This window comes from Puntigrus tetrazona, chromosome 4 (genome assembly GCF_018831695.1).
Source record: "Puntigrus tetrazona isolate hp1 chromosome 4, ASM1883169v1, whole genome shotgun sequence".
Classification (NCBI taxonomy): domain Eukaryota; kingdom Metazoa; phylum Chordata; class Actinopteri; order Cypriniformes; family Cyprinidae; genus Puntigrus; species Puntigrus tetrazona.
The window spans coordinates 512,921-532,232 of NC_056702.1; the positions used below are offsets into that span (position 1 = coordinate 512,921).

The 19,312-nt window shown below is 37.9% G+C and overlaps 1 protein-coding gene across 3 annotated transcripts in view; it reads right to left on the reverse strand.

The window, feature by feature from the left end:
• The window catches only part of pde3a (phosphodiesterase 3A, cGMP-inhibited), a 79,742-nt gene that overhangs the window by 12,317 nt on the left and 48,113 nt on the right, over positions 1-19,312 (reverse strand). For 2 of the 3 annotated variants that reach the window (XM_043236980.1, XM_043236979.1), the window contains 8 exons: positions 14,259-14,522; positions 8,992-9,149; positions 6,168-6,289; positions 5,826-6,042; positions 2,851-2,924; positions 2,522-2,655; positions 1,311-1,448; positions 54-165 (listed from right to left, as the gene is read on the reverse strand). In XM_043236980.1, the coding sequence (XP_043092915.1) occupies positions 54-165; positions 1,311-1,448; positions 2,522-2,655; positions 2,851-2,924; positions 5,826-6,042; positions 6,168-6,289; positions 8,992-9,149; positions 14,259-14,522 (1,219 nt within the window). Of the gene's footprint in view, positions 1-53; positions 166-1,310; positions 1,449-2,521; positions 2,656-2,850; positions 2,925-5,825; positions 6,043-6,167; positions 6,290-8,991; positions 9,150-14,258; positions 14,523-15,005; positions 15,024-19,312 lie in introns of all 3 variants that reach the window. The other variant, XM_043236978.1, reaches the window with a different exon arrangement.

The following is a 19,312-nucleotide window of genomic DNA, read 5'->3' on the forward strand; positions in this document are numbered from 1 at the left end:
ACATCACCGCTTTATTTCATTGTTAACATGTCTCCCGCAGCACCGCGACTCACAAGGGATGTCCCTGTATCCGTTCTCCAGAGCGTGGAAGTAGTTCATGAACTCCCTCACTGGGATCTTGAACGTCTCGAAGAGTCCCGTATCCACAAACAACCGGTAAGACACCTACACCGAAAGGAAAGGGTTAAAGCATCTAAACAAAACGGCAATGCTACCGTTACGGTTTAACGTGCAAAGTTTTATTTTTATGCATTTGTCAAGTCAGTGTTTTTGCTATGTTATGAAACTATCCAATGATACTCATTTAGTTTTTTTTTATAAAATGTGTAATTTACTAAAATGTAATATAAATATATATATATATATATATATATATATATATATATATATACATATATATATATATATATATATACAAAATATGACACAATATAGAAAATATGCACTAATGAACAGCTATATTGCATTTGTTTATTCAATAATAATTATTAAACATTATTAATTAAATCACAATTAATTGCATCCAAAATTAAAAAAGAGTTTTTACTGTACAAATTTTGAAAATATTTACATTTACATTCACAGAATTTGTTATAAATAAATTTAATATATATACACATTTAACATTTAACAAATAACACATTTTTCTGTAATATATACAATAATGTGTGTGTATTTATATATGCACAATAAATACACACAGTATACAAACATATATAAAATTTTATATATATATATATATATATATATATATATATATATGTATATATGGATTTGGATTTGACAGCACTAATAAAAATATATAAAAATAATAAAAAAACAGAAAATGTGCTCTATGCAATAATACTTTATTATTTAATATAAAGTATCATTTAATCATCATTCAATCTTCCTGAACTTAACATTTAGACATAAAATAATGCATAAAAGTACAAAAAATATAATTGACATTTTTGGAAAAAAAATTTTTGTTTGAATAAATTTAAAAAGCTTTCCAATTAGACTTTTCCTCTGTAAAAAAATATATTCAATCATACAAAAATAGAATGCAAAAAAAAGTACAAATAAAATTAAATAAAACAAAACATCACTGACAATTACTTAAAGTACGTTTATTCTATAAGAATTGAAAATGTGTTAAGTTACGGTTTAAAAAAAAGTATTTAATCCTGATCATTTAATCATCTCATAAATTAAAAAAACTCATTTTTAACGCAATACATTATTTAATGATAACGGTGGGATGTAAGGGTCCTGGTTTATCTGGTGTATGTGTGTCAGTGTGTCTCCACTAGATGTCAGTGTGTCACCTGGCTGAGGATGCAGCCGCATCTGCCGTTGGTTTTCTCCACCAGACTGAAGATGGGGAAGTTCCAGTTGTTGATCTGACTCATGAGGGGCTCCAGGCCCTCCATCACCAGCGGCTCCGGGGCCAAGATGGGCTTGTCCTGCAGAGGAAATGATTTCAGATCACAGACGGTGCCATCTTACACCAAAAAAACCCCATTTCAAGATCACAAAATCAAGCGGCACAGATGAAACTACCGCAGAGAGCAGTTAAAACGGCATATAACACAAAAAGATCATCCAGCCACCACAGCCAAAACAAATCAAATGCTCGGTGATTAGTTCTGATGACTATTTGATGACGGTTTAGTTTTGCAGGAACAAACAACCTTGAGAATTGCACGTAACGAAGCTATTGTTGTATTTTATATTTTCTGCAGACTGCATGAATACTGCATATTTTATTCAACGCTTTATACTGTGTATCTCTACTGCTTGTAGATCCTCGAACACAGACCAGAAACATGAGAATGAAAATACAGCATATCACTGTACATCGATAATCATTTTTATTATTTAAATTAATTATAATTATATATATATATATATTAATTATATTAATAATATATATATATATATATATATATATATATATATATATATATATATATATATATATATATATATACCAAATAAAAATTTTAACTAAATTAATACAATAATCTTAATAAAATGTACTAAAATATATATATAAATATCATTACAATAAACATAATATAATCAAAATAGAAAATGCAATCTATGCACTTTTATTGTTTAATAAAATGCATTATTTATTCAATAACATTTAATAATCCTGGCCCTAAAATTGCATGAAAACAAAGTATAAAATGTATTTAAAGATACAAATTTAAATAGTTTAATAATATGTATTATTTGATCAGCAATTTGCAGCAGGGAAGGTAATATACTAAAATATATGCACAGGAAAAAAAAATATTTTGATGAACAATTATTCTATAGTGATTAGTTTGGATGACGATTTAATGCCAGTTTATTAACTTTATTAATTTGCTTTCCTCAGGGTATACTTGATTATTCACTACGCTGTTTCAGTATTTTTGTGCATGACACATTTTGTGCTTATTATTTATGCAGTGTTTTCGCCGCTTGTAGCCCACCTGCCTGAACTAAATTGCAGTGCTAAAAAAAAAAAAATCAAGTAGTCCTGTACCTCGGCGAGCGGGAACGTCCCGCAGGCTTTCCTGCGAGCCTCTCTGTCCTCCTCGTTCTGTGCAAAGTCGCTGCTGTCACTGTGGTTGGTCTCGTAGGTGCTGTCGTAGTCCGACGACAATATCAGCGGCTCGTCTGCAATTGCAAAACCCGATCACGCCTCTCGTCATATTTCGCGTTCGAGCAGACCGACAGCTCTGAAAGACTCGCGAAGACACCAATTACATCTGAATTCAGATTCAAGCCGGGATCCGGCCGTAATAGCGCAGATCGTCGCAGCAAAATGGATCGTAAGTGAAATGCATCTAAATGCAAATTCAGCGGCGATACCTGACTGTTGTGTTCGGTCTCCGGCGTCCATGGAGCCGTCCCCGTGCCTCGGTTTACTGTACGGCCTTCCACAGCTACGGCAGTCACACACAAACAGGAAGAATCATTCACAAAAAACTCATTCAGCAGATTTTCACAGCAGAATCCAGTGCAAATCACTTTCATTCATTCTTGTTTTATGTTTACTCGTATACGTTTTTTGCATTTATTTACCAATTAGTCAAAAAAAGATTAATTGCGAATAATCGCATGCGAAAAAAAAGGTTGTGTGTGATGTATATTTCAATATAAACGCAAACATATGCATGCATAAATTTAATAAAAATATATACAAAAATAATTTAATAAGTAAACACACAGGTGTAACACCCACAAAACACTTATTTTTTATCTCCATATTTTGTTTTCATAAATGTATTTCACATATTTTAGATATAAATCTTCAAATACGCTCTTACAGTTATATATAATATCAAATAGAAGAAAATAAATATAAAATAGCATTTCCATGAATAACTATATATACTGTATGTTTTAATATATACATAATAAATAAACAGCACAAACACATACTGTATATTATGTAAAGGAAAACTTTTACAGCACTTTTTGACAGCACTATATATATTTTTTTATTATATATATATATATATATATATATATATATATATTTTTTTTTTTAATATATATTTGCATCCATTTATTTAATTATATTACATATTTATGCTATTTGGTTTTGTGTTTTAACAACAAAAACAACATAGTGCATGATTTGCGCAGATTATGTTTAGCAAATAAATGTTTCACCTTCTTATTTATGTACGTGATGCTTTATTAAAGTTTTTTTTTTTGCCTTTATTTTTGGGTTGCACTTCAACAGCATGAAAATAACATAACATAACATAGCATTTAATATTTTATCTTAATAAGCCACATTATGACAGAAAAATGCGCCATTTCATGTGGACTTCAGGAACGCTCCTTCAACAACAAGATAAAGCCACTATCGGCCGTCGCGGGCGCTGCAATCATTAACGTTCATTACGCTTCGTGTTTCTATGCTTTACGAGTTAGGAAAGCCAGGAAGCGGCTGATGCGTGCACGCTGTATGCATTTCACGATTGCACATTTTAATATTTTGCATTGAAATGGAGAGGCGTCCTCTCCGGGTGACTAAGCGCTGATGATATGTGCTGTGTGTGTGTGTGTGTGTGTGTGTGTCACTGTTGTTCAGCCGAGCTCTCTGAATTAGCGGCCCAGACAGAACCTAATCAAGCTGTTCCTCTGTGCCCAGCATTCATTACGGGCCAAGGGGAAGGTGACCTTGTCCCATCGCCAGGACATTAGTGATCACTCCAAGTAAAACCGATCGAGAGAGAGAGAGAGAGAGAGAGACGGGGGTGGCGGATCTGACCCTGTGCGTCCATCTGTTAATATTTAGACACAAGGTTGGGTATTTTTCACAGCTAATGATCAGTGGTTGTTCAGTAACCACATAATGGCCTGAAGCTGCAGTCCGCTCTCGTACTACATCCAGAGCCGCAGGACACGCTCGGATCTGACGAATTAGGCACTAAATTAATATTAACTCGCTGTCCGTTGTCAAAATGACCCATTAGCAGAATCCCAACAAGCCAAATTGCTCAAAAAGACGAAAAAAAAACTCGACACACTTCCTGGTACATTAAGGACGACTTACGCAACGGCGGTCGATTATATTGTTTGGGTAACTTTTGAATCGAAGGTTGGGCTTCACAGCTGCTGTGTTCTCGAGCTGTAAAACACCACCGCAGGGCAGATGCACGTATTTCAAGGTAACTCAAGTGAATGTTAGAACTAGAACAGACACTTATAAGTTGTTATTAAGAATTTAATATGCAAATGATTCATATGTAAATATAATTCGACGGACGCTACACCTGCGCGCTTGTGTTTTAAATATTATTTCAAAACAAACTCATTTTTAATAACACTAAATGAAAATGAAATATTCACACAGTATGAAAATGAATCATTCAAGTATGAATATTCAAATTTGACATAGTTCTGTTGGCACTACACCTGAAAGCTTGATCATCAAATATTTTTTGGATAATATAATGACATTTAATTTTAAAGAAATTGCTGTAAGAGCGTATTTGAAGAATTACATCTAAAATATGTGAAATGCATTTATGAAAACAAAATATGGAGATAAAAAATAAGTGTTTTGTTACACCTGTGTGTTTACTTATTAAATTATTTTTGTGGGTGCTACACCTTTATGTTTATGAAATATTTTTATTAACGTAATAACCAGAGCAAGATTGTTTTTTAAATAAACAGAGATATGAGAATTAATATTTTTAAAGTATAACAATTACATTTTTTACATGCAGGTACGAAAATATAATTTTGTGGGTGCTATATGCAGGTCTACTAAATATCTCGGATGATATAACAAAACTTCATATAAAAAAGAAATTGCCAAGAGAGTTTTTAATAAAAATAGATAGATCATGTTTCTATATTAAATATATTTCTATATACAAACTGCATGAATAGTAATAGTAATATATTTCTGAATATACCACATATATACTGCATGTGTGTGTGTGTGTATATATATATATATATATATATATATATATATATATATATATATATATACACACACACACACACACATATATATATATATATATATATATACACATATATATACATATACACATATACATATATATATATATATATATATATATATATACACACACACATATATATATATACACATATATACACATATATATATATATATATATATATATATATATATATATATACACATATATATAATTGTTATGTACACAAAAACTAAGTTTGGATGCGATCAATCATAATGAACTGTTCCCAAGCCCTATTTAACCTGAATGCATTTTGCTCAGAAGTCAGCGCACAAACGTGTGAAGCTGAGCAGAAGGGTGGGCTTTTACCTGCTACAAAGTGGAGGCGGCACCCACTGGGAGGTGCTGGAGCTGGGGGCGCTCTGACTGTGGGTTAAGGCTTTGTGAGGGCTCAGTGGCGGAGGAAGCTCTGCGTCCGGCAGCTCCACCGATGGGCTTTTGTTGGTGGGGCTGGTGAGAGGAGTGCCCTGGACCGGAGGGGAGTGGCAGGGGGAGGCCAGAGGTGAGATGTTGGAAGAAGGGTAACCTGTCGGAGAGCAGAGGAGTCACACTGGCACCGCCAGAGCCTGTTTATCCCCTCAAACACACACACACACACACACACACACACACACACACACACACACACACACACACAAGCGAGCGCCGTACCTCTTCGGCTCTTGCTATAGATGTGGTTGGTGGTGGCGGAGGCAGCGTATGAAGCGGACATGGACCTGCTCTTGGAAAGGCTGAGCATAACAGAGTTGTTCCATGAATCACTGTTCACCAAACTGCAAAAGAACAGAAAACGCATGATTGAGACCTGAAAACGACCTCTCATGTAGCGCGTAAAACAGCTGTAAATGATTGAAAACATCCTGCTTTTAAACCTGTATAACTACCTGGTCTCGCGGCATAAACGTACCTTTCTAGCAAAATACGAAAAACGTACCAATGAGTACATATTTCACTGCGGCTTCCAAAATAAAGTTCAATTTGAAAATATTACATGCTAGGATATTTGAAAACCGCTGCTTCTGAACGTTAGCGTCACGCACATCCAGCTTCATATGTATGCGTTTTCAGACGGCAGGTTTGTTCGGTAGATCACGAGCACAGAGATGATCTTGAGCGTCGAGGAGCTCTGCTTTGAATCCTGTGCAACTACTCTTCAACAAAACGCTTCAAATCTGTGTGAAAGGAAGTTTAAACGACACGCGTGCATCAACAAACGCCTTTTTATCTATCACGTAGGTTTAGGTTTGGATTTGGTATGGGGCATATTTCCAACATAATAAAGCATTAACTTTTAGCAGTACTGCTGCAGTACATACCTATAGCAACTTAATAAAATGTGCAAGGGTTCACATTGAACCAGTGGACACTCAGTGGACATTTCTATTTGAAACTATTGCGAAACGTGCAATAAGGCACGTGTATATATATATATATATATATATATATATATATATATATATATATATATATATATATATGTATGTATGTTTGTGTGTTCACATTTTATTTTATTATTTTTTTAGTATTTGAAGCAATTTTTTTGTATTTTTGTAATCTTTTCTGGGGTTAAAACAGTCCGAGTGGCTTATTTTTGGAGAGGGATTTAAACTCGAGTTTTCCTGCCGGCTTTAAAAAGGAAAAAAAAAAATGGAGCGAACAGGCCTCCCGCTGTGGGAACGCTCTTCAGATATCCATTAAGACGCTGCGCAGGAGACCGGTCACTTTAAAACCAGCCTCAACATGGTAATGCAGGCAACCGTGTGACCCTCCATTTTTCACCGGGGGCTTTTATTTTTCGACAGGGCCAAGATCTAAACACAAGCCGGGCTCTCGAGTCTCCAGGAAGCCTCTCTAAACTCTCTGTCTACACAGTGCAGATGGCTATCTAGATATTAGTATTAATGGGCTGAACTTTAGCCGGTCTGTATAACCGGAGCTGAAATAAGAGATATAAAGGTGGAGAAATGCCCAAAGATGGACATTATAAAATTTGAATCAAACATTGGGACGGAGTGAGCAAGACGGCTCTGGAAAGTTCAAGCGCTTGACAGCGATCCGCAACAGCTGCGCGAAACACTAACGTACGAGACAATGATGACAAACAAAACTAAACGAGGGCAAAGGGATAAAAGTGCTGTCAGATAAATCCTAAGAAACTCTCCGCGGACTCATATTTTCGGAAAGTATGCATTGTTGCTTCAAAACACTTCAGGCGTCACATGCGGCGAGCCGGGGAGTATTTGGACAAACGTGAAAATGTCATCGCATTAGATTACCATGCATCAAATCGGTTTAGACTGCACGAGTGTACAAACAACACGTTTCGTGAAAAAAGGCTGATTGTTGTGTTTTGGCGGAAAAAAACAACACGTAAAAAGCTTCACGATGAAGCCAATGGGCGCTTTGTGCTTGTAAAGCATTTCATTGTAAAGTCTTCATAAACGTATAGAGTGTATGCACTGAAAAAAACCTGAAACACCAAAGACACTAACCAAAGATGAAAGAAGATGGTGAAGAGGTTCTAGGCTGATCACCAACAGTAAGAAGAAACACTTCACGCCTGATGCTGTCACCGTATCAAACCTCTGCAGCGAATGGGTGCCGTCAGAATCAGAGCCTAAACGGCTGATAAAAACATCACAATAATCTAATAAAAGTAATCCACACCAATCCAGTCCAGCAGTTAACATCTTGAGAAGGACAATGCGTTTGTAAGAAACGATCCATCATTAAAGACGTTATTAAACTCAACCTATCGCTTCTGGCCAATATGTGCATCCATAATCCGTAACGCTTCCTCCGCTGAAAAAAGTCCATCCCAAAAAAAATCCATTCAAATATTATATAGAACTGGTTTGAAATGTTTTGGTTTGCAAAGAGCGCGGTGTAGATTTCTCTCTTGATTCAGATGAGATGGCCTTTTCAATGACGAAAGCAATATTGTGGATCATTGACTTATATTTTAGCCAGAAGCAATGGTTTAAGGTTAAAACACCTTAATGGTGGATTCGTTCTTTACAAACACAAAGCGTTTTGCTTCACGAGTCATTAATTGATATTCAGGACTGGTGTGGATTATTGTGACGGCACCCATTCACTGCATAGCATCCATTGCTGAGCGAGTGATGCAATGCTACATTCCTCCAAATCTGATAAAGAAACAAACTCTTTGATGGCCTGAGGGTCACCCAAAAACGAAAATTCTGTCAACCAGGCTGTTTTGGGTCACCATTGACTTCCATAGTATTTTTTTTCCTACCATGGACGTCAATGGTGACCCAAAAGAGCCTGGTTACAAGCTTTCTTAAAAATATCTTCCTCTGCATTCGGCAGAACAGGTGTGTAACTACTCGAGGGTGAGGAAATGACAGAACTTTCATTTTTGGGTCAACTGTTTTTTTAAGTCTTGCGCATTTGCAAGTTGGTTTGATGAAGTTACCGAAGGGAAGCACAGATTTTACAGGAAGTTTGTTACCTGCTGGAAGGGCCATCGTGAGGTGCTTTGATGCTGGCACTGCGGTCGCGTCTGACCGGCCCGGGTTCGAGGGTGGGCAGGCCCGTGGCTGAGGTGGTGGTGGTCCACGTGGAAGAAATGCGTCTCAAAAGCCCCGGAGGCAAACTCCGCCTCAAACGCTGTTATTTAAAAAGAACACACATCAAGTTTAGACTAAAACAATGTTGACAGCGGAGCAAAACACAGCAAAGTCACAAATTCTCCGCTGAGGTCAGTTTCGAAGCTCGTCAAAAGTCACGTCACCCATTATAATCAATTAACACTGACCCAGACAGAACAAAAACACGAGCCGAGAGCCAAATTAACACTTTCTGCCAGAGCGGCTGTTAAGCAACGCGCTTGTTTAGATTAAACTGGATCGCATTTTACGTAAATGATGTAAATCTCAGAGAGTGTGCATATTTTCGAGAGAGCAAAGCTGTGCGTTAAGCCAAACATCTGAGGGCGGCAGATGACAGCGGCCCGTCAGGGAATACTGAGCCTTTCCCCCATCTGGGAAAATGGGAACAGAACAGATGGAGGACCCCGGAGAGATGCATCATTGCATTTCTTCTTTACATCACAAACTTTGAACCAATCGAAACGCTAGGCTGATGTGGCACGCGTGCGCGGTAGAAGACATACTACGTGAATGCACGTAAAGGGACAGGACACTCGAAAAAAACAACAACATTCTGGTGTCATTTACTCATTTACTCACCCTCAGATAAAAGACACAGAGGTTTGCATAGAGGTTTGAAACTTTAGAAAATCTAGAAAACGTATATAGGCATATTTAAAATAAGAACAAAACACACTATAACTGCTAAACCTTTGTAAAAAATTTATGTAAATATCTAAAAATAAATAATATAAACATAGAAATCAATCAAAATATTAATGAAAACTATATACACATACATATTAAAAAATAACAAAAACACACAACATAAATAAAACATAGGGGAAAAAATGTAATATTAAAAATAACAAATATAACTAAAATCTAAAAATTAAACAAAAACACTACAATTAAGTAAATAACCATTTTAATTTCATTATGCACTAAAATAACTCAAATGTAAAAAAGTAAAAAGAAATTTCACTCAAAAAGAAAAAGCACACACCGACATAAAAATAAATAAAAATATTACAAAAAAAAGTAAAAAACAAATATACGAAAGATCAAAAATGTAAATCTACATTGTTTAAACAATACAAATAATAATAATAATAATGATAAATTAATAATAGCCATAATAATATAAATAATAGTAATGATAAATTAATGCTAAAATAAGAGTAAATGATAAATATTTTACATTTTGTCTGGATTATTCCTGAGTTCAAAGTAATGCACTGCAGATGACAGTGGAACAGTGTCTAAAGTAAGTGTCTTTCAGGCCAACCAGCACCGTGAGAGTAGTATTTTGCTGAGAAAAAGTTTCAGCATGTCTGCCATCTGAAAAACACACCCGGTTTAATGACACATTTAATATATTTCAAGGAACCTTCTGAACGGTGAAGCATTGGCGCATCAAAGTGAAGTATGTTTTTTGGACTATATAAAATTGCACAATGGTGCACAAAAAGTTTGAGCACTGCATTACCCTGAGAGTCAGGGCAGGGAAGAAACTCCTGACAGCAGCATGAATATTTCAGACGCAGAGCAGGGCTCCGGCCCACGTAGAGAAGCAGAGCCCGACCCGAATCTCCCAAAAGCCCCGAGTGCACGCCCTGGGCGTTCTGGGAGACCAGCTCCGTCCCGTCACAGACGGATGCGGTGAGCGCCGGGGTCGGAGGTCACAAATCGCATGTGTATTTTTAGCTCGGGGAAATTCTCACGCAACAATCTACAGCCACAAACATGAAAACATCTGCGTCTGATATTAATGCAGGCGGAGCGGCTGTCAGCCGGAGTTGGGAGGAACACGTTTGAGTGGATGTAGCAGGCCTCGTGTCTGGGAAGGTGCTCGGGACGCGCGTCTCTCTCTCACGCCGACAGACTGTCAGGGTCGCAGACGTTCAGCGCGCGGGCATCTGAGAGCCGAGTCTCGTCCGATCAGGCTTCGAACCTGCTTCTCCAGCCTCAACTAACCCAGCATCTTTCTTTTTCTAAGACCCGAATACTTTACCGCATGCTGTAACTAAACGATCACGGCCTAAAAAGTGTATGATATCAAGTGGTGTGCAAAAAGCGTAAAAATAATACTGATAAAGCAATTTTACGTCTTTCGTAGTGTTTACGTACTTTTTATCATGTATTGTTATAATCATTATTCATTTAAAAACATTATTTACTTCTATATAAGTGTCAAGAATGTCTGTTATAATGCATTTGAACCGATTTACAAAAATGCAAAACAAATTAATCGATTAAATAAATAAATTCACGCTCATAAAACAGGTCTTGTTGTCTTTATGCAAAACATAATTTCTTAATTTGGGATGATAGGTTTCACACGATTTACCAAATATCTGCACGGTTTACATGCATGTCCCAAACCTACATAGTTTAAACCGATCATCTAATGATCAAGCAGTTTCGATGCACAGAAATCCACATTGCTTCGAAAACCTTTTCATTAAAACGGTCCGTGCAAATTTTTCCGGCAACCACTTAAGCATTTTTGCACAATCCTGCCTCAACGCCAGCTCACAGCATCTCAGCGCTAATCACTGCAAAATACCCCTGATTACACGTATAAAAAAACCAGAAAAATCTAAAATATTAATATAAAGACTTCTTTTAGTTGTGTATATTTCCCACTGATTAAATGTATAATTTATTTGACTTGTTTGTAAAATGCATAAACATTTTCAAATATAAAAAAAAAAACGCTATAAAAATATCTGTAAATATTTTACGCATATTTCAACATTCATACAGCGGGCAATATCTTTAAAAAGGGTGAAAAACGTCAAGATACACAATTATGCTTAGCTACGAGGCCCCAGCAAAAACTAACAAAAGCTGCAGGGAACAGTCTAGGGCCCGAGAGCGCAGTGAACCGCTCACTTCAACGACTTTCTTTTCCTATTAGCTCTCGAATAGATTAGCATTTTAAAAGTCTGCGACAAAGGTATGCGCTCGCTCGAAATCCTAAAGTAGGAAAAATACCGGAGGAATCTGCCTTTAAATCTTAATGGTGCTTTCTAAGGCGGGGAGCTCATGCATGTATAATGCGTTAAAGATTTCTGACCTACGGTAAGCGCGTTGCACGTTTACCGGACCTGCGATCAGCGGCGCTGCAGAAATGTAACACCTTGGGAGAAGTGTTTTTCTTTGCCGAGTTAAAATATACAGGAAAAGCGATTTGGGATTTATGCGAAAAAGGCCCGTTTCCTGCGCCTCTGCCAAACTGGACACCCAGACGGGCCACAACTATTTGACCTTCTGTGAAAATCGTGTCACCATCGGTTGCGTTTTGTGCCGTTTTTATTCCGATATTGACACAGCTGTAGCGCTGACAGATAAAAACGCTGCTTAAAGAGCCAGGCTCGCTTGTGTTTTTCCTCGCGCTGCCAAAATATCACATTATATACGCTGTGGAAAAATAATAAGGCTGCTGCTCTGAATTCTGTTCAATATCAGAGCGTGGCGCGGTGTGACCTACATATGGACCAGGTGTAATGAATGGGCTTTAATAAACATCTCTTAACGTTGTTTGCTGAGCACTGCAGCATGGGAAAAGCGCTGGAGAGACGGATAGTGACTTTTGCCTCACCTACTCTTTAAGTGCCGGCATGCATTTTTAACTGCAGTGCTGGTGAAACATTAAAAGGCTTCTGTGAGAATGTGCGTCATTGTCCGCTACATTAGAGACCTGCCATGCTGGCGTGAATGAGGGAGAAACGTGTGTGTGTGCGTGTGTGTGTGTGTGTGTGTGTGTGTGTGTGTGTGTGTGTGCGCGCGTGATGAAAAACACAGAGTAAACCATTAAACACAATGGAGTCTTTTTCTTTTGTCTCAAAGTCTTCGCCGGTTCCACCGAGATAACGCGAGCCATTCACGAGTTGCCGCAGCGATGCTGAGAAATAATGTAAAAGCACCCTAACCGGTGAAAAACCATTCATTTTGACAAACGAAAGCTTAATTGACCCGTCGCTAAGCTCTGCTCCCGCAGGATAAGCTTTACGGAGCGTCCCATAGGTAGGAACGACACGGCTTTCAGTAAAACTGACTTCGTCATAAAAGCGGAAAACCCCGTCAAAAAAATTAACTATAAAATAAAGATTATTGGAGAGGTATTCTTGAGAAAACACAAAAAAATTATTTTAAATAATCGTCTGTGTAGATGCTTTGACCTCATATCTTTAAAATCCCAATATCACAAACAGATCTTTTGTTAAAAAAAACCAAAAAAAACATAATGATATATGCGGGATTCTCCGATTAATTCTTAAACTCCACCCACACAAGCATGTGGGCGGGGCCCTCACTGCTGCAAAGATCAGTTGTCTTGCCTACATTTTTCTTTGCAATCATAAAAAAAATCAGGCGGAGCTTAGCAAAGCGACCAATAACCAATTAAATAGTACCTGTGAGGATGGCCAACCTCTCACCTTTCTCTGGTGCCTTCTCTCACATCTCAACAATAGCTGCATAAAACCAAGTCCCGCCCACTTTTTTCCCATAATTAATTCATTATACTCATGTGTGCATCACAATATGGCAGAAATAAATCTTTCACCTCTTCAGCATTCAAATAAAAACTGATGCATAGAATATGTCACAATATGGATCCATGTCGCTGCTTAAAAAATCTCTATGAAATAATGGAATGGAAAAGGAAAACGTAGGCGGAGCTGCAACAGCTGCAAAGGTCAGTCATATTTTTTTTAAGGTGGGGCTTATCGCCATTCACCAATCAAAACTTTGTGGGCTGAGAGGGTGTGGCCTTACATTTGGGAAGGGGCCTTCTCTCACGTATCAACATCCAATCAGCAACAGCTGCACAGTCCAGCCCACATTTTTAACATGAATTATTTTACGTCACAATTTGGAAGAAAGAACCTTTTGCTAGTGCAAAAAAAGTGCAAAAAAGTGGGTGATGCCACAACAGCTGCAAAGCTTCGATTGGTCAGTCATATTTTAAGGCGGGGCTTAGCAACATCCAATCGGACAGATAGAATATTCCACAATAACTTACAGTACAGGTTCCTCACTACTTAAAAAAATATCTATGAACGATATGTGGGCGGGGCTTAGCAATCAAATCCTTCTACCTGAGAGGGTGTGGCCTTACCTTGGGGATGGCCAGCCTCTCTCCTTTCTCCGGCGCCTCCTCCGAGTCGGAGCAGGCGTGTCCGTCGCTGAAGGCCAGCAGGGGGCTCAGACGGGGCCGGTGGTGCAGCGGCTGGAAGGTGAACTGGGTGCTGAGTAGGTTACTGACGGCCCGAAGGGTGCTGCAGGTGTTGGGCGGGAGGGAGGGGTCAGCCAGCAGGTCCGAGATCAGTCCGTGGGCCTCGCCCATCACCGCGATGTCCACCGTCACGCTGGTGCCCGAAGACTGCAGGAGAGACACAGGAAGGGGGCGTAAGGCGGAGGTAGAGTTAAACGCACAGGTAGCGGGAGAGGAAGAGACAACGGGGGGAAGAGAGAAAAAGCAACGTTAGCTCATCTGCACCTCAGCGGTGACGCGATGCAGGGCTGACGTAATGGCACACTGACGCAGAGAGTGACGCCGCACTGCTACACACGAGGGAACGGGAGACAGAGAACGAGAGAGAGAGAGAGAGAGAGAGAGATTTCGAGGGCAAGAGAGAAGGAGGTCACGAGAAGTACAGAAAGAGGACACATTTCTAACACGTCTCACACTCGGTCTTTCCTCGCTAGCCCTCATAAACAGCCACGGGATACAGTATTCACGCACAAGACGGAGAGAGAGAGAGAGAGAGAGAGAGAGAGAGAGAGAGAGAGAGAGAGAGACATCAAAAGCAGATGAAGGACTGACACATACAGAGAATAACTAATGGAGGAAGGAGAAACTGACTTGCATTAGGCCGGATGGCTGCTCGTATTGGGCCGTGCGGACGTTCATTGTTCGAGAAAGAGAGAAAGAGAGAGAGAGATCTTCAAAACTCAGAGCATCTTCACGACAGGCGGCATCTGCTGGGGCGTATGTTCAGATGCCGACAGAACGTGCTGCATTTTCAAAGATCCCGAAAAAGCCTTCAACTGCAAAGTGTGTCATTTCTGCACTTCATCCAGTGGAATTGCATACAATTCTTTTAGTTTTTGGGGAGATCTGGGTTTCATGTCTCTCAGGCCAAAGCAGCAACAGACCAATCAGGCAGGACCACCGAGCCAACGTAGCGTAATTAATATGCATGAACACAATCGTTGCGGTTTGTTCCTATGCCTCTTGTCTGATACTCTTTGTGTACATATACACAAACAATTGCTGGAAACTAAGCTGCAAAAATGGCTCATTCATAATCAGGACATGAATAAATTAATTAGGTCTACCCACAATTACATATAAAGTCCCATAAAAAATAAATAAAAATCATATATTTAAATTTGTAAATATTTTTCTTTTTATATTATAATAATTATTATTTCTTTAATAATTATTATAAAATAAAAAGAAAAATATTTACACATTTAAATATAAAATATGATTTGTTAATATACATTTAAAATAACACATAATAAACACTGTTGTATAATAAGTACAGAATGCAATAATAACAAAAAAGCCACAAAATACACCAGTTTTGGCTTTTCATTATTGTTCTTTTTTTATTATTTTTCACAATAAAATTTGTGACATTGTTTCTATAACAAATTAAAATAATTAAAAAGGCAGCCTGAATGGAAATAATTTGCTCGGTGTTCATCAGCATCGTCTGTGAAGTCCCATAAACCTTGAACAAGGCGAGAATGTACCAAACAGGAGGCAGAGATGCAGGATATCGACGGCAGACACATGTGTTTGTTTACATTTTGTCCCTCTATCAGAAACTCCTTGATTCATTCTGTCAGCTCATGTGCCGTTGACAGCGGGGCGCACGTGAGGCTGACGGATGAGGGGTTGCTATGACAACGAGGTCGCGTCAGCAGGTCGGCTTTCTACACGCTCTCTGTTTGCGTATTAAACACACACACACACACACACACACACACACACACGGTCTGATATTACTGTATTGTATTTTCTCTGTCACAGACCCCTGTAAAGGAACTACCCTTGCTGAATAATAAAAAAATTCCTCGCTCCCATTACATAAAGAAAAAATTCCCGCACTAAAACTAATAATTTAAACATCGGCACAAGCTAAAAAAACTAAAATTACACGAATAAGTACTTTTGCATTTCCAGGCTGAATGGTTTAAATGATTAAGTGATTATTTTGGGCTTGTAGCTCCAGCAAAAACCATAACCATACCTAAAGTCCTGAAACATCGAGTTACATTCATCATTCTATAAAACGCATAACAGCATCAGAAAAATATCGCAGCTGCAGACAAATATGCTTCAACACATAATGAGTACATTTATAATGCGATTTAAGCAGTATTGAGATTAATTTAAAGCTCATGTAAACAGAATTGTGTGATTATGTTATTATGATTATGCAGCAATCATAATCTCTGTAAAATATGTTGCGTATTGCAGTATTCTGTGCACACTTTAATGTCCACTCTGATGAAAATGCACATGCCTGTGCTATAAACAGATGATGCATTATGCAAATGCATGGGCTTGAAAACACTGAATGCACAGAAAATGATGATATTTCTAGTGAGCTCAGGGATTATTTTGCTTTTTTTTTTTTGCACTTGAAGCAGGTTCTGAATTTGAGGCAGGTCGATGATAGCAGTGGTAGAAAACACTGCATTTGAGTTTATATTTTACAATATGTTACAAATAACCAAGTATTGGCAATAATCAGGCTGTTAATTTGCATTTAAAAGGAATAGTTCAACCAAAAATGAAACCGTGCTGATAATGTCCTCACCCTCAGGTTATCCAACATGTAGATGAGTTTGTTTCTTGATTAGATTGGGAGAAATGTAATGCAATGGATGCTCTGCAGTGAATGGGTGCCGTCAGAATGAGAGTGATAAAAGCATCACAATAATCCACACCAGTATAGTCCAAACTCTTATAAAGCCAAAAGCAGTGTGCTTTTAAGAAATAAATCCATCATTATGTATTTTAGATGTAAGCAATGAAGTTTTCAGAGAGTCCATAATCAATAATAAATGCTCCTCCAGTAAAAAAAAAAAAAAAAAAAAAAGTAAGTTTCTTGTCTCTCACACCAAAATCCAGCAAAAAATTATTCTCCTAACTATCTTGGCATGGATCAGTGCTGGATCTGTGCATATTTCTCAACTGATTCAGAAGATTTTTTTCACTGGGGAAAGTCATATCACGGATTATGGACTTATAATTAGTTAAAACTGCTCGTAAAATGCACCTGTTTCTTACAAACACACAGCTTTTGTCTTCACAAGATGTTAACTGATGGACCAGAGTGCTGTGGATTACTTGTGGACGTTTTTATCAGCTGTTTGGACTCTCATTCTGACGGCACCCATTCACTGCAGAGCCATTCGTCTATTAGCGAGCAAGTGATCTGACTCTCACTTTTGGGGCGAACTATTCCTTTAGAATGAAAGAAAGCAATTAGCCAGGTAATTAGCCGCTGCGCTCAAGCCAAAGTAAGAGCACGGCTGGAATGACAAACTCAAACACACAGGGAGTTAGACTGTGACCACAAAAAAAAAAAAAATTTTCCAGGACTCCTCTGACATCCTTCATCCGAGGGAACATGTGGAGGATGTATGCGCAGCGTCACGCTACATCTCTCAGAGCTAGCTGCTGTCAGACGCCAAGAAGCTACGTAAGAGAGGCTCGGGTCGAGATCTTCCGCGAAACGTTGGAGTTGTTAAACTATGTAAACAGAAACTGTCCGTCGATGAGCATATTTGGAAAAAGAATGGCTGCTGGGTTTAGCTTTAACTGCTGGAAACGGGCTGGCTCACGGCTTCATCAGCGTGAACGCCACACAGGTCAGGAGTTATGAGCGTGGTGAGGTATTAATGAGAGCTGCTTGAGGATGAGGAGGAGAGGGCCTCCTGCAGCGACGGGTCACGACCTCACGACCCACGCCAGGGGGCCTGCTGGTGACCCTTGTGGGAAAAGAGCAGCGCTTTCTCAGATTCATTTGCTGTTTGTGTAGGTGAGCCTCGTAAAAAGCATTTTCAGGCCACGTTTTACCCCAAAATCAAAAGCTTTTCTTTAAATACAATGCACTTAAAGAAATATTATATTACATAGATTTTTTTGGTCAGTTTTTGACACAAATACATAATAAAAATGCATAAAAAAAGTATTTAATAAAAAATGCAAAGTATATAATTTAATAAAAAACGTTGTTGACAATATGAGAGTGTACTAATATGTATGTATGTATGTATATATATATATATATATATATATATATATATATATATATATACATACACACACACACAAATACATGCATGTATATATTTATTAAAAATGTGTTTATATATCAACTATATTTATATATAATATATATACACATATTATGCAAATAAAGTTTTTTATTTTAACTGTTTAACAACTTATGCATATATATATATATATATATATATATATATATATATATATATATATATATATATATATATATATATATATATATATATGCATTTAATACTAATATTTTATATATGTATAAATACACAAACTTACAGTAATTACAGATTTACTGAAACATATGTGTAAATACATTCAACTGTCATAACGTTAATATAGATAGACAGATACATACAAACACATAGCAGCAAACAGTAATTAGTAATATTCATAAGATCCCAAATGCTTGATTTGTCATGACAGTGCAACTAAAAAGTGGTACGTATATTTTAAATATGGGGGAAATGTGACCTGTGCACATTCCTGACAGATTCTGAGAAATGTTTGGAGACAGAAATCTGTCTTTCTAGCGCTGGAGAGACCGAGAAACCCTTCCTCTGCTCCGTGTGCTCCTCAGATCTTCCACTAGGGTCACACACGGACTGCCGGGAAGCAAGAAAGGGTGATTAAATTTAGAAGGCACGGAGAGCGAGGTTAAGTGGACTGAGACAACATCGCTCCTTGCGTGGGAGTATTTCAGCTCCTTTTTTCATTACATTTTTCCCTCTCTCTCTCTCTCCTCCCGTCTCAATCCGTTATCAAAACAGCGTCCGCTCCAACCAACATCAAGAGTCGTGAGTCACCGGCGAGCTTGTCAAACAAGAGGACGCTCTGTGCAAACAATG